At 54.4% G+C, this 24,506-nt stretch overlaps 1 protein-coding gene across 1 annotated transcript; it reads right to left on the minus strand.

Annotated features, from left to right (window-relative positions):
* Window positions 1-17,257: 17,257 nt before the first annotated feature.
* On the minus strand, window positions 17,258-22,735 carry LOC135976701 (sulfotransferase 2B1-like). Its single transcript, XM_065573830.1, has 6 exons — window positions 22,228-22,735; window positions 21,575-21,783; window positions 21,183-21,309; window positions 19,798-19,892; window positions 19,001-19,181; window positions 17,258-17,786 (listed from the first exon to the last, which is right to left on the minus strand). Exons 1-6 carry the CDS (start codon window positions 22,361-22,363, stop codon window positions 17,677-17,679), a joined length of 858 nt encoding a protein of 285 aa, XP_065429902.1. The 5' UTR covers window positions 22,364-22,735; the 3' UTR covers window positions 17,258-17,676.
* Window positions 22,736-24,506: the final 1,771 nt, after the last annotated feature.

Below are 24,506 nucleotides of genomic sequence, written 5' to 3' on the forward strand. Positions count from 1 at the left end.
TTTTTTAAAACTTCCCCCTCCTCAGAGAATTACGCCTGGAGGCTGCTTTCAGATTTTGAGATTTTCCTATATTGGTAGTATATTAAAAGCAGGAAGCCTACTACACAACCTGTGAGGCCACTGGGTAATTAAGGTCTCCTTAGCACCTTGGATCACCCAAGAAGAATAAAGCCGATATAGAAGATAAGAACTAAAGAAATTATAGTAAAGATTAGTGACAATTAATTTACTAGAATTCTTTGAGAGGATTAACAAGGATATAGTCACAGTGATTTAGTGAATATAGTGTACTTGGGTCTTCAGAATGTCTTTGAACCCTTACTGAAGGTTTTTAGGCAAGGTGAGCTGTTTTAGGATAAGACAGAAAGTCCTTTATGGATCAGGTTTCAGAGTAGCAGCCGTGTTAGTCTGTATCCACAAAAAGAACAGGAGTACTTGTGGCACCATAGAGACTAACAAATTTATTTGAGCAAAAGCTTAAATTTGTTAGTCTCTAAGGTGCCACAAGTACTCCTGTTCTTTATGGATCAGTAATTGATTAAAAGATAGGAGACAAAGGGCAAGAATAACTGATTAGTTTTCAGAATGAAGAGAGGTAAACAGTGGCATTTCCAAGGGTCTTTACTGGGAAAAGGAAGTACTGTTAAATGATCGATATATTAAAAAGGCAAACAATGAAGTGGCAAAAATTTGCAGACGGCACAAAACCTCAAGATAGTCAAGTCCAAAACAGACTTTAAAGAGTTGCAAAGTGATTTTACAGAACTGGGTGACTAAACAGATGAAATTCAATGCTGACAAATGCAAAGAAATGCACGTTGGAAAAACATAATTCCAACTATACATATAAAAGAACGGGGTCTAAATTAACTGCTACCACCCAAAAGAAAAAAAGATTCTGTTATCATTGTGTATAGATCCCTAAAAACATTCACTTAATGTGCAACAGCCATATCCAAAAAAAAGCACAGAAAAAAAAGCAACCAAAATTATCAAGGGTCTGGAAAAACTTTATATAAGAAAACATTAAGAAGAGTAGGACTTTCCATCTTGGAAAAGAGATCACTAAAGGGGGAATACAACAGAGGTCTATGAAATCCTGACTGTTGTTGAGAAAGTAAATAAGAAAGTGTTACACCTCTACCTCAATATAACGCTGTCCTTGGAAGCCAAAAATCTTACCTCGTTATAGGTGAAACCGCGTTATATCGAACTTGCTTTGATCCACCAGAGTGCGCAGCCTCGCCTCCCCGGAGCACTGATTTACCGCGTTATATCCGAATTCATGTTATATCGGGTCGCGTTATATCGGGGTAGAGGTGTATTTACTTTTTATATATATAACACAAGAACTAGGGGTTACCAATTAAGATTGCTAAGAAGTACGTTTAAAATAAACAAAAGGAAATAAACACAGGAAAATTAACCTGTGGAACTTCTTGTCAGAAAATGTTGTAAAGGCCAAGACTGGGTATTTTTTGTTATAAAAGAAAGAGATGAATTCATAGAGGCTGCGAGCCAAGATGGGCAGGGACGGTGTCCCTGGCCTTTGTTTGCCAGAAGCTGGGAATGGGCTGCAATGATTACTTGATCATTGTTATTTTCTCTGAAACACCTGGCATTGGTCATTGTTAAAAGACAGGATGCTGGGCTAGATGGACCTTTAGTTTGACCCAGCATGTTTTTATGCTTGTGCCCCTAAGTAGGGTGCTCATTGTACTGAAATTTGAGTAATTTAACAATCTTCTGGCTTATTCTTTAGCTGGAATCCTGTGGCACAGACAGGTCTAGTAATCACATCGCCAACAAGCCATAGCAAATTTCACAGCATACTTCTTGCTTCCATAAATTTATAGATTAACCTGTAATAATATAAACAAACAAAACAAAAACAACACACACAAGGCCTCTGACCGGACCTTATAGGTTAGTACATACTGTGCATTCATTTCTGAACATTGTTATATTTAGTCCCTTGGCAAGTATAATTGGATTTGATCAGAATGTTTTACACGTCTCCATCTGGAGTGGTTATTAAAACTGCCAAGGGACTGGCCCTATACTTAATTGTTAACTGGAAAGGGTTTCCTTTATATGGGGATTATTTTACCTTTGTTTACCAATTCTAAGCATTACTGCGTTTTCTATTTTTCATTGATATTTTAATTATTCCTTTGGCTCTTCCTTTTGTTTGTGTTGATTTCTCTGTCCAAATGTTTTCCAATGTCTGCATCACATTTGCTACCCAGATCTTCTCCTGGACCTGCTCAGGCATTTGTTTCTTTGGTGTTAACAGGAACTCGGCAGTTCTTATAATTTAGCCTGTTATTAATTCAAAGAGGTTAATAACATAACAAAGAATCAATTACCAAATGACAAATTCAGTACAGAGAACCATTTAGTCCTGGCTACTACAACAGGGGTAGATTTACAATTATATTTTTATAATATAATCATGAGATGTCATTTGCCATCCGGTTTCTGTACAAGCCAGATCGGGGCGTTGCAGGGCCTTTGACACTTTACTACTACCCCTTGTGCTTTTAGATCCTGCAACAGGGTTTGGGGTTTTTTTATGTGGGGAGCAGCTTCTGCTGGATAGGCAGGGCTGGCTTCAGCGTTTTTGCCGCCCCAAGCAGTGGGGTAAAAAAAAAAAAAGGCGCGATCGGCGGCAGCTCTACCACCGCCGCTTCATTCTTCGGCGGCACTTCGGCAGCAGCTCTACCGCTGCTGCTTAATTCTTCGGCGGCACTTCGGCAGCCAGTCCTTCCCTCCAAGAGGGACTGAGGGACCCGCCACCGAATTGCTGCTGAAGAGCCGGACGTGCTGCCCCTTTCCGTTGGCCGCCCCAAGCACCTGCTTGCTGCCCTTGTGCCTGGAGCCAGCCCTGTGGATAGGAATAATGAGGACAGGGACGGCTCCAGGCACCAGCCAGGGACGGCTCTAACTTTTTTGCCGCCCCAGGCAAAAATAAAGAGCGCCGCCCCGCCGTAACACCCCCCCCTCCAGCGCTGTGCCGCCTCGCCCCACCGAAGCCCCCCCCCGAACACTGCACCGGGTCGCCCAAACCCCCGAGCCCCACCCCGGGCTGCCCAAACCCCCTCCCCTCCGAGCGCCGCCCCGCCATAACACTCCCCCAGCGCCGCGCCAGGCCGGCCAAAGCTCTGCCCCAGCACCGCGCCGCACCAGGCCGCCCAAACCCCCTGAGCTCCATGCTGTGCCGGGCCGGCCAAACCCCCGCCCCCCCCATTGCGCCGCGCCGGGCCGCCCAAACCCCTACCCCTCCGAGCGCCACGCCGGGCCTCCCAAAACCCCCGAGCGCCAGGCCGGGCCGGGCTGGGCCGCCCAAACCCCAGAGTGCTGCGCTGGGCCAGGCCGCCGAAGCCCTCGCCCCCCAGTGCTGCGCCGCCGAAACACCCCCTACGCTGCCCGGCCGAAACAAAACAAAAAACAAACAAAAAAACCTCGAGCGCCGCCCCACCAAACAAAAAAACAAAAACACGGCGAGCGCCCCCCGCCACCCCAACATTGGCCGCCCCTTCTAAGGTGCCGCCCCGAGCACGTGCTTGGTCACTGGTGCCTGGAGCCGGCCCTGGCACCGGCGCAGCAAGCTGTTGCTTGGGACGGCCAATGGGAAGGGGCAGCACGTCTGGGTCTTCGGCGGCAATTCGGCGGCGGGTCCCTCAGTCCCTCTGGGATGGAAGGACCGGCCGCCGAATTATGAAGTGGCGCAGTAGAGCAGCCGCCGAAGTGCCGCCGATCACGGCTTTTTTTTTTTTTTCCCCCTCTTCGCCGCTTGGGGCGGCAAAAACGCTGGAGCCAGCCCTGACTGAGGAGCTGCCTTTACACATTTTTTTTCGCTATCTTTACGACTGCCTTTTCTTTCCAGCCCAAACCGTGAGAAACTTCCCTTATCCACATATTGTCTGTTTCCCACCCCCGTGGGGCCCCACCTGTCTCCCCGGAGCTGAGCCGCCTGGGACTGGTGCAGAAGCCTGGCCTGTCTCAGCCAGGTGGGGAGAGGGAAGGGGCAGGGGGGAGGGCAGGGAACTTGGCTGGGCCCCTCCAGGGGAAGTGCATTGTGAGGGAGCCCGGCTGGGGCGGGCCCTGGCCTGGCTGATCACACCACTCCTGAGCGACTGGAGCGATTCCCGGCCCGGGGACCAGCCCTGGCCGCGCTGCCGACTCAGCCCTGGCAGACAGTCGCCTGCCAGCAGGGCCGGTGAGTGCGGCCGGGAGGCAGGGGGTGGGGAGTGGGTCTCTGGGGAGTCTGGGGGGTGCTGGGGCGGGGAAGATCTATGTGTGTTGGGGCATTAGGGAGGGGGGTCTTTGCGGGGGTGCTGGGCAGTTGTGGTGGGGCTGTGGACAGGGGAGTGCTGGGCAGGGGTGGTGTTATGCAGGGCGCTGTGTATTTGTGAGGAGGGGGATGGGGGGGACGCTGGGCATAGTGGGTCCGGGGGGGCTCTGGCCATAGGGAGTCGCAGGGGGGTTGGGTGGGGGGGCTGTGGCATGGCATGGGCCCCCCCCCCAAGGGGAAGGGACATGCTGGCAGCACAGGGCCAGGCGGGCCACTATGTGTCTGGCAACTGCCGGTTTGTAAATAGTGCCCTACATTGGGCTGGGTGGAGCGGGGCCGCCCCTGCCATGCAATGCCCCATTGCCCCGCGCTGGTCCCTCGCTCTGGGGACTGACCTCCCCACACCATGCCCCATTGCCCCCATGGGGGCCCACAAATATATTTGGTGCCGGGACCACAAAAGGTTAATCCGGCCCTGCTCATTGACACCAGCCCCCCACGCCCGATGGGCTCCAGACCCAGTGGTGGGCCTGGGCTCCACTCACCCAGCAGCAGCAGCAGCAGGAAAGCGAGGGGGGTTTTCATCTCGGCCAGTCGCTTCGATTGGGAGCTGCTGGGTTGGGCTGTGCGAGTGACACAGCAACTGGACTGCAGGGGCCAGGAGAGGGTGTTAGGGTGGGAACAACAACATCTATCTATCTATCTATCTATCCCCAGACACCTCATCTATCTAATCTATCTATCTATCTATCTATCCCCACACACACCAACTATCTATCTATCTATCTATCTATCCCCAGACACCTCCTCTATCTATCTATCTATCTATCCCCATCCACCCATCTATCTATCTATCTATCTATCTATCTATCCCCAGACACCTCATCTATCTATCTATCTATCTATCTATCCCCACACACACCAACTATCTATCTATCTATCTATCTATCCCCAGATACCCCCTCTATCTATCTATCTATCTATCTATCTATCTATCTATCTATCTATCTATCTATCTATCTATCCCCATATACACATGCTCTCTCACTAGCCCCATATACTCTATCTATCCTTCCATCCATCCATCCCTGCTCTTGGCAGTAGACCAAACTCCTGTGCGGAGCGAGGAACAGAAGCCAGGTGCTGGCACTTTTAAGCTGCAGGGACTGTGCGAGTCATTCCGGGATGCTAACGCACCAGAGAAAATCCGTGGGTCTCCTTGCACCCAGGAGCCAGGGCAGAGACAGACTTGGAGGGGTGTCCCCGTTAAGCAGGGCTCTCGGGCACACTAAGCATCAGCGCTCATTGGGTGTCGTTGGGCTGAGCCTGGCCCCCCTGGCAAGGGGAGCACGTCTCAGTGAAATGGGCTGTGTGGCGAGATGTGGAGTGTGTGTGTGTCCCTGTGTTGCCCCTGCTCTCAGACCCTTCCTCACTCACCACCCAGGCCCCGTTGCTCCAGCATTGCTGACTTCCCTGCACTGAGCACCTGGCGGAGCTCTGGTGTCTTTATCCCCTGGCGAGGGGGGGGGGGGGGAGTTGGGCTGGCAAACACAACCTGCCCCCACACAGGGGTTGGGGTCTGGCTGGAGGCCCAGGGTGTTGGGGCCATACTGTCCCCAACCCAGGGATGGAGCCATGGGCTGTTTATCTATGGCTTAAAGCATGGATTTGATAGGCAGGAGGTGGCTCATTAGGGGAATCGCTTCCTTAATGAGATAGCATGAGGGGGGTTGGGTGGGGGAGCAAAAGCCTCAGTGACGTCAGGGTCTGCTTGTGCAGAGGCACAGGCAAACTCACAGCCATGAGGCCAGGGTAATGGGCCCTTCCCAGCCAGGGGAAAACCCAGCGCTATGAGGCCAGGGGGATGGGCCTGTCCCAGCCAGGGTGCGGCAGGCTGGCAGTCAGGGCCTGGTGGTGACGTGGGGCAGGAAGGGCTTGGAGTCAGTGCTGCTCCTCTTTCCCCCTCCGGTCAGTGTTTGCCGAAGCAGCTCCCCATTCAACTGAACATCCCTGCCCAGGGCCCCTGTCCGTGTCCAGGTGTGGGGCCAAGGGCAAGACTTCTGTGCTTTGGGGCATCGTGCCCACTCCTGCCTGCAACTTAATCCTGTGCACCCGAGGGCAGTCACCTGCATCCCTCCACATGCTCCCCAGACACACCCAGGCCCCCCTCCTAGTCCCAGAATCTACTGCCCTGAGTGGGGCCTGTGACACAGTTGGGGATTTTGTCATGTTTTACATTAATATTGTATGTCTCAGTTTCCCTGTGTTGCCTGTTTAACAAGGTGGTGGGAGAGGGTTTATGGTTGCAGAGGACCAGGTGTGACCTCGCCTAGCAGCCGGGACCCCCGGACAACAGCCTGGAGATGGGGTACCCTAGCGACCAGGTCACCAGCTTGGCAGTCAGCCAGTTCTGGACAGTGGGAGGACAATGGGCTGCGGAGAGAGGACCCCGGTGACCTGACCAGCCGGTTCCAGCCAGAGGGGAACAAAGGACAGGAGAGAGAGGGACCCAGTGACAAGTTTACCTGGGACGGAGGACAAAGGACAGGGGAGGAGCTGTTGGGGGAGGGGATATCGGATGCCCAGCTGGAAGGAGGGGGCGCTGGGCTGGAGAGGGGAAGCAGGCAGAGCCCCCCTGGATGCAGAGGAGACTGGGATGTGCTGTGCTGAGGGAGGCCAGGCCTGAGGCCCTGAGAGTTTCCTGTGCTGTGTTCAGATGCTCAATAAACCCTCCTGGTTTACACTGGCTGAGTGTCACTCCGGTCTAGAGAGCAGGGTGGCATTATTCCTTTTGGGGAGTGGAGGCCCCAGGAGTCCACAGAGAGTGGACTCCCTGAGGGGCCCCACGGTGAGAGACAGATGTGCTAAGGCTCAGAGAGGTGCGGTTCCAGGAGTCAGAGGGGCTTAACCCCCGAGAGAGAGTGAACCCCCGAGAAGGGCTGTCGCACTGAAGGGGGTTCCTCCCAGGGACTGTACAGAGCCAAGAGTGGGCACGACCTGGGAGTCCGTGACAGGGCCCCAGCCACCATGACCCCAGGGGGTTGGGGAACAGCACTGGGGAAGGGGAAGGAAGGCAGCTCAGCAAGACTGGATGGGGCAGCAGGGGCCTCCCCCCCAGTGATTTGGGCCTGGCCCACATCTGGCCCCTGCATGCAGTGAATTGGAGGGTCTCAGCCAGGCTCCTAGGGGTCCTCAGGATACTTTGGTTCCATTCCCAGCCCTGCCCCAGCTCCTGGAGGGGTCAGTCTCCCTCGGCCCTGGGCTAGTGACACAGGGATCAGCTGTTCTCGTTAGGTCTGGCTCGAGCTCCAGGGATTAGCCACGGCTTCCACATGCCCATGACACAGGGAAGCCACCCCCCATCCGGCAGCCACAGCACCTGGCTCAGCAAGCAGCCCCTGGGAGGTGGATTGGAGCTGGGTGCCTGTCAGCTGTAGGGGGCACAGCCCTGGAGCCGGCTGCTGGCTCTGTGGGGAGCCAGCCTCATTTACATACATTAGAATAGTGCTTACCCCTCTTCTGAGGCCTGTTATTGCCCAACCAGCTCCTTATCTGGCCCCATCGCCCTGGGCATCTCTCCGGTGAGGCAGGGCATCAAAGCCATCCTCAGGGGGAAACTGAGGCACGAGGGGGCAAGCTAAGTGCTTTGTCCAAGGTCACACAGGCAGTTTGTCCCAGAGCTGGGAATTGAACTGTAGAGCCCCACAGCCCAGGGTAGCACCCTCACCACCGGGCCAGCCTGCCCCTCTGGTTTTGTTGTACTTAAATTACTGCACAGGATCTTTTCAGGGGGAATAAGGCAAAACGCCACATTTATTAGTAATACATGTATTCAGTAACACTGTATCATAAGCATATAATATATTACACTTACACACACACACACAAACACACTCCGTCTTGTTGTTACCAATTAGTTGTTCCCCTTAACTTCACTGGCCAGGTGAGTTAGATGGGGGAGGGGGTGGAGCCGGGCTTCTGTCGATCCGGATCGACAGAAGCCCGGCTCCACCCCCTCCCCCATCTAACTCACCTGGCCAGTGAAGTTAAGGGGAACAACTAATTGGTAACAACAAGACGGAATGTGTTTGTGTGTGTGTGTGTGTGTAAGTGTAATATATTATATGCATATGATACAGTGTTAATGAATACATGTATTACTAATAAATGTGGTGTTTTGTCTTATTCCCCCTGAAAAGATCCTGTGCAGTACTTTAAGTACAACAAAAAGAAGAACAGGAGTACTTGTGGCACCTTAGAGACTAACAAATTTACACGAAAGCTTATGCTCTAATAAATTTGTTAGTCTCTAAGTTGCCACAAGTACTCCTGTTCTTCTTTTTGCGGATACAGACTAACACGGCTGCTACTCTGAAAGCTGTCATTAAGTACAACAGTTTGGCTGCTGTGACAATGCAGTTCTGGTGGAACCCAACTGAGAGTGCCAACTCAGGACAAATTGCTAAAACAGGGCAGTTACAGCCCAACGCTGGGGTTTTTCCACCTCTAAGGCAAACCAAACCAGCCAGACTAGGAGGACTTTGGTCTCATCCCACTGGCTAACCGCAAGTCTCACAAGCAATCTCCTTAGGCACTCCAGTTTCCCAGTATTACCACCAGTGCCACTCGTTATGGGGATGAATGGTTATGAAAACCAATACCCCAGTAAAAGAAAAAGGTTCTCCTGATCCCAAAGGACCAAGCCCCAGACCCAGGTCAATATACAAGTCAGATCTTACCCACAAATCACGCTGCTGCCAATCCTTTAGAATCTAAAGGTTTATTCATAAAAGGAAAAAGATAGAGATGAGAGTTAGAATTGGTTAAATGGAATCAATTACATACAGTAATGGCAAAGTTCTTGGTTCATGGCTTGCAGCAGCGATGGAATAAACTGCAGGTTCAAATCAAGTCTCTGGAATACATCCCCCGCTGGGATGGGTCATTCAGTCCTTTGTCAGAGCTTCAGTTTGTAGCAAAGTTCCTCCAGAGGTAAGAAGCAGGATTGAAGACAAGATGGAGATGAGGCATCAGCCTTATATAGTCTTTTCCAGGTGTAAGAACACCTCCTTGTTCTTACTGTGGAAAATTACAGCCAAATGGAGTCTGGAGTCACATGGGCCAGTCCCTGCATACTTCGCTGAGTTACAAGGCATATCTGCCTTCTCTCAATGGGTCCATTGTACAGCTGATGGTCCTTAATGGGCCATCAAGCAGGCTAGGCAGAGCTAATCTCAGCTTGTCTGGGATGTCACCCAGAAGCATAGCATAAGTTTGCCATACAGACAGTATAGAGCCAATATTCATAACTTTAACTACAAAACTGATACACACATATAGACAGCATAATCATAACCAGTAAACCATAACCTTGTCCTAGACACCCCATTTGACCCCCTTTATACAAGATTTGGGTGCCACTACAGGACCTTGGTTGCAACAATGATCTAGACCACATGTGTCAAACTCAAGGCCCGCGGGCCACATCCGGCCCGCCATACAATTATATCCGGCCCGCGAAATCGTTTTATATATCTGTTTTTAATGGCCCTGTGATATGACGCCCCAATAACACACACTACAAATCCCATGATGCAGTGCAATTGCCGCCAACGGCAAGCCGCGGTTCAAGTTCGCGGTCTGTTGATGTATACAACGCTAATATCAAATCAAAGCTAGACCCCAACAATGGCCAAGAGAAAAATTGATTCTGAAAACCGAGGCTTTCAAAGCCGGTGGGAGAATGAGTATATGTTTACTGAAATTGCAGGTAAACCAGTGTGTCTCCTTTGCGGGAGTAATATCGCTGTAATGAAGGAGTATAACCTAAGACGGCACTACGAGACGAAACATGAGAACAAATTCAAAAACCTGAGCGCAGGACAGAAGCTACAAAAGGTAGAGGAGTTGAAGAAGAATTTGACATCCCAGCAGACGTTTTTCACCAAAGCAAAATCACAAAGTGAAGCTGCTGTGAAAGCAAGTTTCATTGTGGCCGAAGAGATCGCCAAATCAGGACGGCCGTTTACCGAGGGGGAATTCGTAAAGAATTGTATGATGAAAGTGTGCGACGTCCTTTGTCCAGATAAAACGCGAGCGTTTGCAAATGTAAGCCTCAGCAGAAACACTGTTGCTAATCGGGTTTGTGAGATGGCGACTGATTTGAAAACACAGTTGACTGAAAGAGCAAAAGATTTTGTTGCATACTCCCTTGCCGTGGATGAAACTACTGACGCGACTGACACTGCACAGCTGGCGATATTTATCCGTGGTGTGGATTCCAATTTGTGCGTAACAGAGGAAATACTGGACATTAAATCGATGCACGGGACAACGAAAGGAGAAGACATCTTTGGAAATGTATTTCAAAGTGTAACCGACATGAAACTGCCGTGGGAAAAACTCGTTGGACTTACAACAGATGGCGCACCTGCTATGTGTGGTGAAAAAAATGGACTGGTGGGAAGGATGCGCTCAAAGATGCGGGAGGAGAACTGTGCCGGTGAGTTGACAGTGTATCACTGCATCATACACCAGGAATCGCTGAGTGCTAAAGTCCTAAAAATGGATCATGTGATGAACACTGTAACACAAACCGTCAACTTTATCAGAGCCCACGGTTTAAATCACCGCCAATTCCAGTCTTTTCTGCGGGAAATAGATAGCGAGTTTGGCGATATGCCATATCATACGGAGGTCCGGTGGCTAAGTCGGGGAAAAGTTCTCAAAAGACACTTTGAGCTGCGAGAGGAAATCTGCCAGTTCATGGACAGTAAGGGGAAAGACTGCACAGTTCTGCGGGATGAAAAGTGGAAATGTGAGTTGGCGTTCCTGGCTGACATAACGTCGCATCTTAGTGCTTTAAACCTTCAACTCCAGGGACGGGAGCACATAATAACCGATATGCATGATGCAGTGAAGGCATTTCAAGTGAAGCTGCGCTTATGGGAGACACAAATGCACCAATGCAACTTGTCTCACTTTCCCTGTTGCCAAGTAATACGGAACCAAGAAAGTGCCACAGTTTTCCCAAATGCCACCTTTGCTGAAAAACTCAGCGCGCTGCGCACTGAGTTCGCACGGCGCTTCAGTGACTTTGAGGCACAGAAAAGTAACTTCGAGCTGCTTCGCAACCCATTTGCAGTCGATGTGGAAACCGCACCTGTAGAAATGCAGATGGAGCTGATAGAACTGCAATGTAACGGGACACTGAAGGCAAAGTACGACACTGCGGGGCCAGCACAGTTCACTCGCTTCATTCCTGAAGCGATGCCGCAGCTCCGCCAACATGCGGCTCGAATCCTGTCCATGTTTGGCAGCACATATCTGTGCGAGCAGCTGTTCTCTGTGATGAAAATTAACAAAACGTCACACAGGAGTAGCCTCACTGATGAACACCTGCAATCGATCCTGAGAATCTTCACAACACAGAACCTAACCCCAAACATAAACGAACTTGTTGCAAAGAAAAGACTCCAAGTATCAGGCTCTGACTAAATAGGACAAGAAAATGGAATGTTATGATTTGTTATGATTATACTTTTGCTTTAAATTCAATTTTTTATTTATATTTTCAGATTTTTTAATATTCCAGCATGTACAGATTTTGAATGTATTGTATTGACAGGATATTTTTTTATGAAGAGCAAAATATTTTAAGTTGAAATGTATTTATTTTGGAATGATATCCTGTATTTTGGTTCATATTAATGGTTAAAAAACATAAATATTTAGTCTGTTAAATAAATGGTTATACTGTTCGGCCCGCGAGTTTTGAGTTTTGGCCCCCTGTGCAATTGAGTTTGACACCCCTGATCTAGACGGTCCCAGTTTATGTCAATAACGTCACAGCTGCATAAATGGGATTAGCAGAGGGTTATTGCCATGCTGGGGAGAAGCAGGGGATGGGGCAGAGCTCTGTAGGGGGTGATTTCTGCACCCTATGAGGGGTCCCCATAATGGGTTTGGAGGGAAGTGTTGTATAGTGGATAGAACACCGGTCTGAGACTTTGGAGAGCTGGATTTGAGTCCCAGATCTACTGGGTGACTGTGCCTCAGTTTCCCCATCTGCACAATGGGGATAATGAGCTTGCCCTCCTTGGCAAAGCGCTTGGAGATCTGCACAGGGAAGGCACAGCGGAAGGGCCAAGGGTTGCCATCAGTAATGGGGTGTGAGCTCTGTCCTGAGGAAAGGGGAGGATGCTGGCCCAGAGGCTGGGAGCGCTGGTCCAGGGAGCAGGGCTCAGCCATGGGGGTCTTTGCTATGCCACTCCCACCCTCCCGGACCTCTGCACCCTGAGTCTGTGAGACGGGAGCAGTGAAGGGGGAGCGAGCCCCGATGGGTGGAACTGGCTGGAGATGACCGGCAGTGACACAGAGCAGCTGGCAGGGGGCAGCGGCCCAGCCGACATAGTACCCCGACCTGCCCAGCCAGGGGAAACACAGCCAGCATCATAGAACTGGACCGAATAGTAACAGGGTGGGCTCAGGTAGAGTGGTTCTCTCTGGGCTGGAACAGAGCTGCAGCCACCTCTGGCAGTCAGGGAACAGTTGCATAGTGACACCGCATGGGGATGACTCGCCCAGCGCTGAGATGCAGCCACCGCTGGAATGGACACCCTATGCTCCCCTTGACCGCCCCTGAGCCGAGCTGGACATGTGAATGGGGTATGGCCGGGAGGTTATCTCAGCATCCCAAGTTTTCCCTCGGAGCACTGGGTGGAGGGCAAACACTGGCTGCTTCGATGGGGTCTGCTTTCATGTGAGGGGGGGGTCCCTGCTCCTTTTGGTTGGTTCCCCCTTGCCCCCCCTGCACTGGGGGCCACACAGATATTCATGTCCTCAACCTGGAACAAGGGGCCAGCAGCTGGGGCTGGAGTGATTCCAGGCCAGGCCTTGAGACACAGTGAGCTACTCGGGGGCATCTGGATACAAGGACCAGCAGTGCCCCAGGAGTCCCCCAATACACCTCAAGTGAAACCTCCCTCCCCCCATGGGGGCCATGGCCCAAGGTGTGCAAAAGGCTCTGGCAGCAGCTGCTCAACCTGGGGTTCACAATGGAGCAAACACCTGCCATTTCCCACCTAGAGCAGGATAGAACCCAGGAGTCCTGGCTCCCAGCCACCACCCCCCTTAACCACTAGACCCCACCCCTCCCAGAGCCAGGGATAGAACCCAGGTGTCCTGGTTCCCATCCCCCTGCTTTAACCCACCCGATCCCATTCTCCCATCATCCCCCATTCCATTTTGATCAGGTCCCAGCTCCACTGGCGGACACTAAAGGGTTAAGCAGCTGGCGATCTCTTGGCACACAGGTCTGCTGCCCCATTTACTCAGCTAATCCCAGCTGGGATCCTCCTTCCTGAGTGGGGAAGAGCCTCTGGCCCAGGCCCAGCCCAGCTCCCAGCACCTACAAGAGGAGGTGTGGGAGGGGCACAGGTAGCTGTAAGCACTAGACCCCACCCCCCTCCCAGAGCTGGGGAGAGAACCCAGACGTCCTGCCGCCCAGCCTCCCTGTTCTAACCACTCAACACCACCCCCCTCCCAGAACTGGGGAAAGAACCCAGGCGTCCTGCTGCCCAGCCTCCCTGTTCTAACCACTAGACCCCACTCCCCTCCCAGAGCTGGGGAGAGAACTCAGACGTCCTGCTGCCCAGCCTCCTTGTTCTAACCACTAGACCCCACCCCCCTCCCAGAGCTGGGGAGAGAACCCAGACATCCTGCTGCCCAGCCTCCTTGTTCTAACCACTAGACCACACTCCCCTCCCAGAGCTGGGGAGAGAACCCAGGCGTCCTGATGCCCAGCCCCCCTGTTCTAACCACTAGAGCCCACTCCCCTCCCAGAGCTGGGGAGAGAACCCAGACGTCCTGCTGCCCAGCCTCCTTGTTCTAACCACTAGAGCCCACCCCCCTCCCAGAGCTGGGGAGAGAACCCAGACGTCCTGCCGCCCAGCCTCCTTGTTCTAACCACTAGACCCCACTCCCCTCCCAGAGCTGGGGAGAGAACCCAGACGTCCTGCTGCCCAGCCTCCTTGTTCTAACCACTAGACCCCACTCCCCTCCCAGAACTGGGGAGAGAACCCAGGCGTCCTGCCGCCCAGCCCCCCGTTCTAACCACTAGAGCCCACTCCCCTCCCAGAGCTGGGGATAGAACCCAGGCGTCCTGCCGCCCAGCCCCCGTGTTCTATCCATTAGTCCCCCCTCCCAGAGCCAGACAAGAGCCCTGCTGTGTGAGATATTCTTCTGTAGTAAGGGCAGGTGCTGCTGCCATGGGAGGACATCAGGCGATGCTGTGGGGGCGGGTGGGGGTGGTGCAGCCCAGGTGGCCACATCGCCTTCTGCCTCGGGCCCTGGGCTTGGGACAAGGACAGGCAGGGTGGGGACGACGCCCCTCCGCCCTGACGGCCAATCCTGACCTAGCAGAGGAGTGAGCCAGCCATTCGCCAGGCAGGGGCGAGCGCATCCAACGCCAGTCACAGCGTGTGGGCAAACAGGAGGAATCCAGCCTGGGCCGGGTGCGGAGACGGGTGGCCGGAGGCCTGGGGAGCTGGGCTGGGTGAGCCCCCATTGTGCACTGGCAGCCGGGAACATAGAGTCGAGTGAACCAGGCAGGGACAAGCCATCGGGGCTATGCTCAGAAAACTGCTGGTGAGATCCCTCCTCTCTACAGCCCCTGCCAGCTCCCTAGTCTCCAGCACCTTCACAGGGCTCCCCTTCTGGCGGTGGCTGGGGTGGCAGCAGGCCCTCCAGGGCTCCCCCTGGCCCCTGCTGCCACAGGCTCCCCCCCCCCCCCAACATTCCCACCCTCCTCCCCCCCAAGATCCAATCAGGGGTATTTATGGTATAAGTCATGGACAGGTCATGGGCCGTAATTTTTTGTTTCTTCCCTGTGACCTGTTCATGACTTTTACTAAAAATGCCCATGATTAAGTCGTAGCCTTACTAATAAATGATGTACAGCACTAGCATGAGGGGGTCTGTGACATTCTGTACCTTGGGCGAGCGCCCTGTAACCCCCATATTCCTCATTTTTATATAATTGTGATATTGCATATAAAGCAGGCGGTGTGAGGCATCAGGGGAAAGGTTATGATCTGCTGAAAGTCATTTCTCTATCCGTATATGTGTATCATTAATGCATATGGAGTTATGAGAATTGTGTTGTATGGTGGTCACTAAAACATGCTGTAAATTGGGGAATCAGCCAGATATTAGCTCCCCACATGCAACAGCAAGGAAAGTAACCAAGGCCCAGGCAGGTGTCAAACAACCCATCAACAGCCATTGTCCAACAAGGGAGCTACAATGCAATGACTCACCTGCAAGAGGCCACACGGGGGGATTGCTCAGCCTTGCCTGGAGACTCAGCAATGCCCCAGACATGCCTGGACTCGTGTTCTCCAAGCACATGGGACTGAGGTTATAAAACAGAACACGGGGCCCCATGCTGGGCCTTTCTCCTGCCCCCATGCTGCAATCAACCAAGACACTCAGAAGAAGACTGAAGACTCCAACAGAGGAGACTGGCCCAGGTTTAAGGAACAAACCTGTATATTAAGGACTGCAATATCCAGTGGGGTGAGAAAAACTGCTTAATCTAGACATTGCCCAGTCTAATAGAGTTGAGAGTTTAGACTGCGTGCTTAGAGACGCAGAGAACTGGAAGGGACCTTGAGAGGCCGTCTAGTCCAGTCCCCTGCACTTATATTTTATTTTATTTTGGTAACTAACTCTGACTTTTTGCACTTACTATCACTTACTATCTCTCTTTTGTAGTCAATACATTTCTTTACCTGTTTATCTTTGCCAGTGAGTTGGTATGAAGTGTGTGGAAAATCTGCTCAGGTTTGCAAAGACTGGTGTATAGCCACTTTCCATTGATGAACTGGTGACCCAATGAAAAAATCTGCATTATTTGTCTTGAGTAGTGCAAGACAGTTTATTCCTGAGGTGCAAGGCTAGGAGCTGGGGGGATTTGGCTGGTGCCTTTCTCTGTGTGATTCATGAGTGACTCTGGGACCATTCATGCAATCTAGCTGGGTGTGGGGTCTCCACATGTGGTTGTGCTGAGTGATCACAGCACCTGGAGGGGTTTGCTGCTTGTCACTAGCAAGGCATCGTGAGAGACAGCCCAGGCTGGAGAGAGTTCAGGGGGTACAGTTGTCCCACAGTCCCAGGCTGCACCCCGGGAATCCCATCACAGGGTCCTGGGCCGAGAATGGGGTCCTAGGCACTCCTGTAATACACCTAATAAATAGCACTAATAATGTACAGCGCCTGTGTTTGGGAGGGGAGTCCATGGCCCAGGAGAGCCCTGTGTTCCTGCCAACACCTCACGCTGTTGGGATGGCCCATGGACTCACCCTCTGCATCATGGACTCCAGGGTGTGGGGAGCCCCCCCACCCTCATGGGCCCCCGCACACTAGAGCCCAGATACCTCCAGTGGATCACCCTCTTGGCCCAGTCTTGCCTTCAGGGCCAGCTCCAGGCACCAGCGGAGGAAGCACGTGCCTGGGGCGGCACATGCTAAGGGGCGGCATTCCGTCCATTCTTGGGGCAGCACAGTCTGGGCATTTTTTTCTTTTTGCTTCGGCAGTTCGGGCGGTAATCTGAGCGGCTTTTTTTTCTTTTTGCTTGGGGCGGCAAAAATGGTAGAGCCGGCCCTGCTTGCCTTGCCTTCCTTACGGGCGGAGTTGGGTGGGGCTGATGCCTTCTGGGCTGACAGCATCCTGGCCCCTGGGGGTATTGCTGGGATCTACCTGGGAACTGGGTCACCAGCAATCACAACCTTTGGAATGGGGGAGGGGGGCATGGGGAGTGGGGGAGAGAGAGACAGAGAGAGAGAATGTGTGTGTGTGCATGCGTGTGTGCGTGTGTTCCTGCTGCTCCCTGCTGGATGGGATCATGTTCTGTTCATGGCAAACCCAAAGAAGTTAGATTAAAAAACCAAATCCTCTTGCTGGAAGGTTGCCACATCACCTGATTTTATTTCTTAGAATCCAGAGCCCTGAAGCACAGGAACCCAAACTCGAGAGAGACAGAGCAGGCTGCTCCCCGCACAGAGGCCCATCTCCCGCACCGTGCTCTGGGCTGGCTCTGTGCAGAATTTCACATTTCCCTGCAGAGCCCCTGCCTGCAAGCAGGACCAGGAACACCCTGCAATGGGCAGATTTTAAATACACCTCAGCTGAGCCCTGCCCTGTGTGTGCACGCGCTCACTGACCTCGCCTGGACACATGCCCCAGCCCAGCTCTGCCTATTGCTGATGCTCTAGAGACGCTGCCCCAGGGGGCATCTCCCAGGGCACAGGAAGAGCAGCAGCACGTGGGTGGCACAGGGCCGGTGTATTGCGGGTGCAGATGTGGCGGGCGCGGGGCCGTCAGTCCCAGGGGAAGGTCATGCCCAGACCCTGCATCCGCTCCCGGTAAACGGTGTCAAATCGTTGGCTCTGTGCCTCCGAGAGATGGTTCCTCCAGTCGCCGCAGATCCCTGCAAACCACAGGGGACATGGACTCAGTAGCGTAGCTAGGGGGGTCAGGGGAAGAGGCTGCTCCCCCCTGAGCACATTTTGCAAAAGCTGCGCCTTTCCACGCAGCCAGCGCTGGGCTCCGGACTCAAAATCTGGAGCCCGGTTTTGCATGAGGGCGCCGGCTAGCTCTGGGCTCCGCACCGCCCTCCTCCATCCCCAGCCCTGTTCGCTCACTCCGGGGCTGCAGGCAGCTGCCTGGCTCTCCGGGGATGAGGAGGAGGAAGCTCCCTAAGCCGGGGTGGGCTCTGCCAGGAGGGGAAGGGGCGGCAGTGCAGCCCCCACAGCGTGGCAGGGGGGGAGGGGGCTGAGGTCAGACTGGGGCCGGTTAGTGGTGAGGCCGGGGCAGGGGGAGGGGTGCTGTCTGGTCTAGGGTGCCCCTCACTCCCAACCCACAGCCCCTCCTCCCCAGCCCTGCCCCTGCAACCTCTGCCCATGCCCCTCACTCCCAACCCACAGCCCCTGCTCCCCAGCCCTGCCCCCGCAACGTCTGCCCATGCCCCTCACTCCCAACCCACAGCCCCTGCTCCCCAGCCCTGCCCCCGCAACGTCTGCCCATGCCCCTCACTCCCAACCCACAGCCCCTGCTCCCCAGCCCTGCCCCCACAAGCTCTGCCCATGCCCCTCACTCCCAACCCACAGCCCCTGCTCCCCAGCCCTGCCCCCGCAACCTCTGCCCATGCCCCTCACTCCCAACCCACAGCCCCTGCTCCCCAGCCCTGCCCCTGCAACCTCTGCCCATGCCCCTCACTCCCAACCCACAGCCCCTGCTCCCCAGCCCTGCCCCCGCAACCTCTGCCCATGCCCCTCACTCCCAACCCACAGCCCCTGGTCCCCAGCCCTGCCCCCGCAACCTCTGCCTATGCCCCTCACTCCTGACTTAAAGCCCCCTGCCCTCCTGGCCCTGCCTCATGCAGCTCTGCTGGTGCACCTCAGTCCCAACTTGCAGCCCCCGGCTAGCCCAGGCAGGGCCGGCTTTAGGCCGATTCCCCGGAATCGGGCCCGCGCATAAGAGGACCCCGCGCCCAGCCAGAGCGCGGCAAGCCTGTGGCCCCACTCCCTGGGCCGGGGCGTGGCAATGCAAAGTGCTGTCAGAGCGCTGCCCCGCTGATTATAAGCCCCACGAATCGGACCCCGCACTTGCTAAAGCCGGCCCTGAGCCCAGGCCTGGACTCACCTTTCCTCAGGAACTCCCCGTTCTGGTGGTCCATGTACTCGTCACTCAGCTGCGAGTAGTTGGACATTTTGTTCCCCTTCATGCTCTGGAAGGAGGCGTTCTCCACCACCGCGTCCACTTGCTCCTCACTCAGCTCCTTCCCCAGGAAGTGGCAGATTCTCCGCACGCTGCCCCGCAAATCCTAGGGGAAGAAACCCACTGCCATGAAGAGGGTGATTCCTGGGTGACAATTTTATGGTCCACATGTGCCTCAGTTCCCTCCCCCCGCAGGGTCCTGCTCCCCACTAGGTGCTGAGGAAGAGACCCCTTCAAGGGCAGAGGGCCTTGGCAGTGATCCACGTTGGCCACCTGAGGTCAGACCCTGTTCCAGGCCAGGGGCAGAGGAATGCAAAGGCCAGGACGAGCCAACACCCGGGACATGGATGCCGAGGCCTGGGGAGCTGGGGCTGGGAACACCCTAGAACACCACCTGGCTGGGGGCCTGGGGCGGGGTTATATGTGGGGATGGTTCAGGGCGGGGTTATATGTGGGGATGGCTCAGGGGCAGGGTTACATGTGGGCATGGCTCTAGGGGTGGGGTTACGTGTGGGCATGGCTCAGGGGCGGGGTTACATGTGGGGGTGTCACCAGGTGGCGGGGCTATTTGTGGGCGTGGCACCAGGGATGGAGTTATGTGTGGATGAGGTCTCAGGGGCGGGGCTATGTGTGGGCGTGACCCCAGGGGTGGAGTTATGTGTGGATGAGGTCTCAGGAGCGGGGCTATGTGTGGGCGTGACCCAAGGGCGGAGTTTCCCTACCTGCTGCAGCTCCTCGTAGGTGATGGAGAAGAAGTTCTCGTTGCCCGTCAGCCCCATCCAGCCGGTGACGTGGTCGAACCAGGAGCTGTAGGCCACTGTGCAGGAGAGAGTGGCACGGTGACCCCAGAGCTGCCCCCCCCCCGGCCCCTCCACCCACTGTTTAATTTATAATTAAAGTGGTGCCACGGCTCAAGCAATTTTTTTACATTCATAACTGATGCAGCCAGCCCAGAGGTGCTGGGGCTCTGAACTGCCAGGCCCAAAGGTGCTGGAGCTCTGAACTGCCAGGCCCAGAGGTGCCGGGGCCGTGGCACAAAACAAGCACTACTTCCACCTAAGTCCCCTCTGTGACGTTATTGATATTATCTGGGACCATATAGAACATGGTTGCAACCAAAGTCCTGTAGTGGCACCAAATCTTGTATAAAGGGGGTCAAATGAGGTGTCTAAGACAAGGGTATGGTTTGCTGGTTATGATTATGCTGTCTAGATGTGTGTATCAGTTTTGGAGTTAAAGTTATAAATATTGGCTCTGTACTGTCTGTATTTCAAACTTATGCTATGCTTCTGCGAGACACCCCAGACAAGTTGGTGTTAGCTCTGCGTAGCCTGCTTGATGCCCATTAATGACCATCAGCTATACAATGGACCCATTGAGAGAAGGCAGATACACCTTGCAAATCAGCAAAGTATGCAGGGACTGGCCCATGTGACTCCAGACTCCATTTTGCTGTAATTTTCCACAGTAAGGACAAAGAGGTGCTCTTACACCTGGAAAGGACATAAAAGGCTGATGCCTCTCCTCCATCTTGTCTTCAATGCTGCTTCATACCTCTGGAGGGACTTTGCTACGAATGGAAGCTCTACACAAAGGACTGATGACCCATCCCAGCTGGGGATGTTCCAGAGACTTGGTTTGAGCCTGCAGTTTATGCCATCACTGCTACAAGCCTAAACCAAGAACTTTGCCATTACTGTATGTAATTGATTCCATTTAACCAATTCTAACTCTCATCTCTATCTTATTCCTTTTATGAATAAACCTTTAGATTTTAGATTCTAAAGGATTGGCAACAGCGTGATTTGTGGGTAAGATTTGTATATTGACCTGGGTCTGAGGCTTAGTCCAATGGGATCAGGAGAACCTTTTCTCTTTTACTGAGGTATTGGTTTTCATAACCATTTGTCCAGCATAACAAGTGGCACTGGTGGTGATACTGGGAAACTGGAGTGTCTAAGGGAATTGCTTGTGTGACTTGTGGTTAGCCAGTGGGGTGAGACCAAAGTCCTCTTTGTCTGGCTGGTTTGGTTTGCCTCAGAGGTGGAAAAACCCTGCGTATTCCTAACTGCAGCAGGGCCCCCGAGGGTCCCGGGGTGCTGCTCACCGTTCCCGCTCAGGAAGTCCTCGAGGAAGGAGTCCAGTGAACCAGGGTCCTTGAAGAGACACAGAAGCTTGGAGAAGTGGTACAGCGAGACCAGGACGTCCTTGGGGCAGCGCAGGGTGTAGATCATCTGGGGGGAGGGGAAGGGGGTCACTACCAATCAGGGGAGGGGGATGACAAGTGAACCCAGCGATTAGCCACCCACCCCGGGCCGTCACCTCCCCACCCTCTCTGCAGGGAGACGGATTCGCCGCACCCCGCTGGCTGCTCTTCCGCACGCCCACATTGCTGTAACTCACACCCAGCAGCAGCCCTGGATTCACCCCCCTCCCGACGCACAGCCCTGTCGGTGCCCCTCAATCCCGACCCGCAGCCCCTGCTCTCCTGCCTCTCACCTTGGCCTTGGAGCGCTGCAGGGACTTGGGGAAGAGCTGGACGGGGAGGTGGGAGGAGAGCAGCTGGGGCGGGGGGTATTTCAGGGCAGCCTCCAGCCCCCTCCGGTTCTCCACCCAGGGCGCCCGCTCCCAGTTCAGCACGCTGCGCACCCAGCCGGGGTCCCCGTCACAACGGATCAGACTCAGGATCTCCAGCATCCAGTTAGTGCCTGGGGGTGAAAGGGTTAATGGGCCTGAAACAAGCCCTCAACCTGCTAGGTCCCCCTCTGCTCCCAGAGCTGAGGAGAGAACCCAGGAGTCCTGGCTCCCAGCCCCCATCAGCTGAGGTGCATTGACAGTGCTAAAATCAGAAGCTCTCATTTTGCTGTGCCAGGGGTCTCCTGGCCCTGCCGGTGGCTCTGGAGAAAGCCTGTGATCACAGTGTGTCTGCAGAGAGCCAGCCTAGCACCAGGTGAGTGAGTTGGGCCCCAGGGAGCAGCCTGCTTTGTCTCACCCTGGGCTGGGCGTGTGTGTGTGCCCGGAGTCTGGCATCTAGAAAATCAGGTCATGTGACGGGTTTGGTGTTTCCATCTAATGTCCATGTGTGTGTCAGGAGCCCCCTACACACACACACACACACACACACACACACACACACACACGCTCTCCCCTACCTGACTTGGGGTAGGTGACGTTGAAGATGTCGTCGTCCCGCACCTGGAATTCGTTCTCCACATAGCTCAGCTCCTTGGGGGAGTAATCCAGGCATGGGAACAGTACCCCCTTGTGGGTGAAGTATTCACGCGCCATGGCAGGGCAGGGACAGAGACAGACCTCCTGGTGTCAGTGTTGGTCCCTATGCGCTACTAGGGGAGCTGTGCTGCAGGGAGCGATGTGGGGGTCCTCTCTCCTGAAAGTCAGGCGTCTCCAGCGCCTCAGCCGGGCAATGGGAGGCTCAGCTCTGCAGGGAGCAGGGTGAGGCTATTACTTGGCTGTCCCACCCCAGAGCCAGCTGCACCTTGGCACCAGTTGAGCTGATTCCTTGGCGTGTTCCCGGAACGACTCAAGGGCCTGTGCTGGTGTCTGCAGCTGGGAGAACAGTCCCGTGCCTTGGTGGGAGCCTTCTGTGGGGTTGTGTGACAGGTCCAGGCACTCTGCTCCCTGCTCCTCCCTCAGCAACCCTTGAACCCGCGCAGAGCCAGTGCCATTCACCCTTTGGAGGCCCTGCCAGGCACAGCGACCTTTGGACCTGGGAGGAGCTGGTGCCTATAACCCTCCAAGGGCCCTGCACTGTCCCAGCAGCTCATGACTCCGGGCTGCCTGTCCCTGGCAGGTCCCTGCACCTCTTCCCAGCTGTGTCGGGTGCCCAGGGTCCTGTGTGGGAGTGGAGGGGGCAGGGGTGGGGCAGATCCTGTCATTCCCCCCCAAGGAAGGGTTGCTGATCTATGTGCTTTCATGGCAGTGGGGGATGGTTACCAGGCTTGGGGAGGGTGGGGGTTTAACCCCTTGCTGGTCCCTGCTGAGATCTCCCTGAGGTGAAGGAAACTGTCCGTGGGCTCTAGGCAGGGAGAGACTGGGCATGTGGGCAGGGCCGGCTCCAGGGTTTTTGCCGCCCCAAACGACAAAAAAAAAAAAAAAAGCTGGAGTGAGGGACCGTCCACCAAATTGCCGCCGAATGGGACCGTATGGAGCCAAGAGTGGGCACGACCTGGGAGTCCGTGACAGGGCCCCAGCCACCATGAGCCCAGGGGGTTGGGGAACAGCACTGGGGAAGGGGAAGGAAGGCAGCTCAGCAGGACTGGATGGGGCAGCAGGGGCCTCCCCCCCAGTAATTTGGGCCTGGCCCACATCTGGCCCCTGCATGCAGTGAATTGGAGGGTCTCAGCCAGGCTCCTAGGGGTCCTCAGGATACTTTGGTTCCATTCCCAGCCCTGCCCCAGCTCCTGGAGGGGTCAGTCTCCCTCGGCCCTGGGCTAGTGACACAGGGATCAGCTGTTCTCGTTAGGTCTGGCTCGAGCACCAGGGCTCCCACATGCCCATGAGACAGGGAAGCCACCCCGCATCTGGCAGACACAGCACCTGGCTCAGCAAACAGCCCCTGGGAGGTGGATTGGAGCTGGGTCCCTGTCAGCTGTAGGGGGCACAGCCCTGGAGCCAGCTGCTGGCTCTGTGGGGAGCCAGCCTCATTTACATACATTAGAATAGTGCTTACCCCTCTTCTGAGGCCTGTTATTGCCCAACCAGCTCCTTATCTGGCCCAATTGCCCTGGGCATCTCTCCGGTGAGGCAGGGCATCACAGCCATCCTCAGGGGGAAACTGAGGCACAAGGGGGCAAGCTAAGTGCTTTGTCTAAGGTCACACAGGCAGTTTGTCTCAGAGCTGGGAATTGAACTGTAGAGCCCCACAGCCCAGGGTAGCACCCTCACCACTGGGCCAGCCTGCCCCTCTGATTTGGCTGCATAAATGGGATTAGCAGAGGGTTATGTGGAAAAATTGGAAAGAGTCCAGCGGAGGGCAACAAAAATGATTAGGGGTCTGGAGCACATGACTTATGAGGAGAGGCTGAGGGAACTGGGATTGTTTAGTCTCCAGAAGAGAAGAATGAGGGGGGATTTGATAGCAGCCTTCAACTACCTGAAGGGGGGTTCCAAAGAGGATGGAGCTCGGCTGTTCTCAGTGGTGGCAGACGACAGAACAAGGAGCAATGGTCTCAAGTTGCAGTGGGGGAGGTCCAGGTTGGATATTAGGAAAAACTATTTCACTAGGAGGGTGGTGAAACACTGGAATGCGTTACCTAGGGAGGTGGTGGAGTCTCCTTCCTTGGAGGTTTTTAAGGCCCAGCTTGACAAAGCCCTGGCTGGGATGATTTAGCTGGGAATTGGTCCTGCTTTGAGCAGGGGGTTGGACTAGATGACCTCTTGAGGTCCCTTCCAACTCTGATATTCTATGATT

The sequence above is a fragment of the Chrysemys picta genome, chromosome 20 (assembly GCF_011386835.1).
Source record: "Chrysemys picta bellii isolate R12L10 chromosome 20, ASM1138683v2, whole genome shotgun sequence".
In the NCBI taxonomy this organism is placed as follows: domain Eukaryota; kingdom Metazoa; phylum Chordata; order Testudines; family Emydidae; genus Chrysemys; species Chrysemys picta.

Bases quoted from the DNA above. Each gene is read 5' to 3' on its own strand.
- LOC135976701 (XM_065573830.1), bottom strand. From the start codon at position 22,363: ATGGCGCGTGAATACTTCACCCACAAGGGGGTACTGTTCCCATGCCTG. The intron at 21,784-22,227 runs GTAGGGGAGAGC...TTTCACCCCCAG, and splicing joins CGTCACCTACCCCAAGTCAG to GCACTAACTGGATGCTGGAG. The intron at 17,787-19,000 runs GTGAGTCCAGGC...TGTGGTTTGCAG, and splicing joins CGGGGAGTTCCTGAGGAAAG to GGATCTGCGGCGACTGGAGG.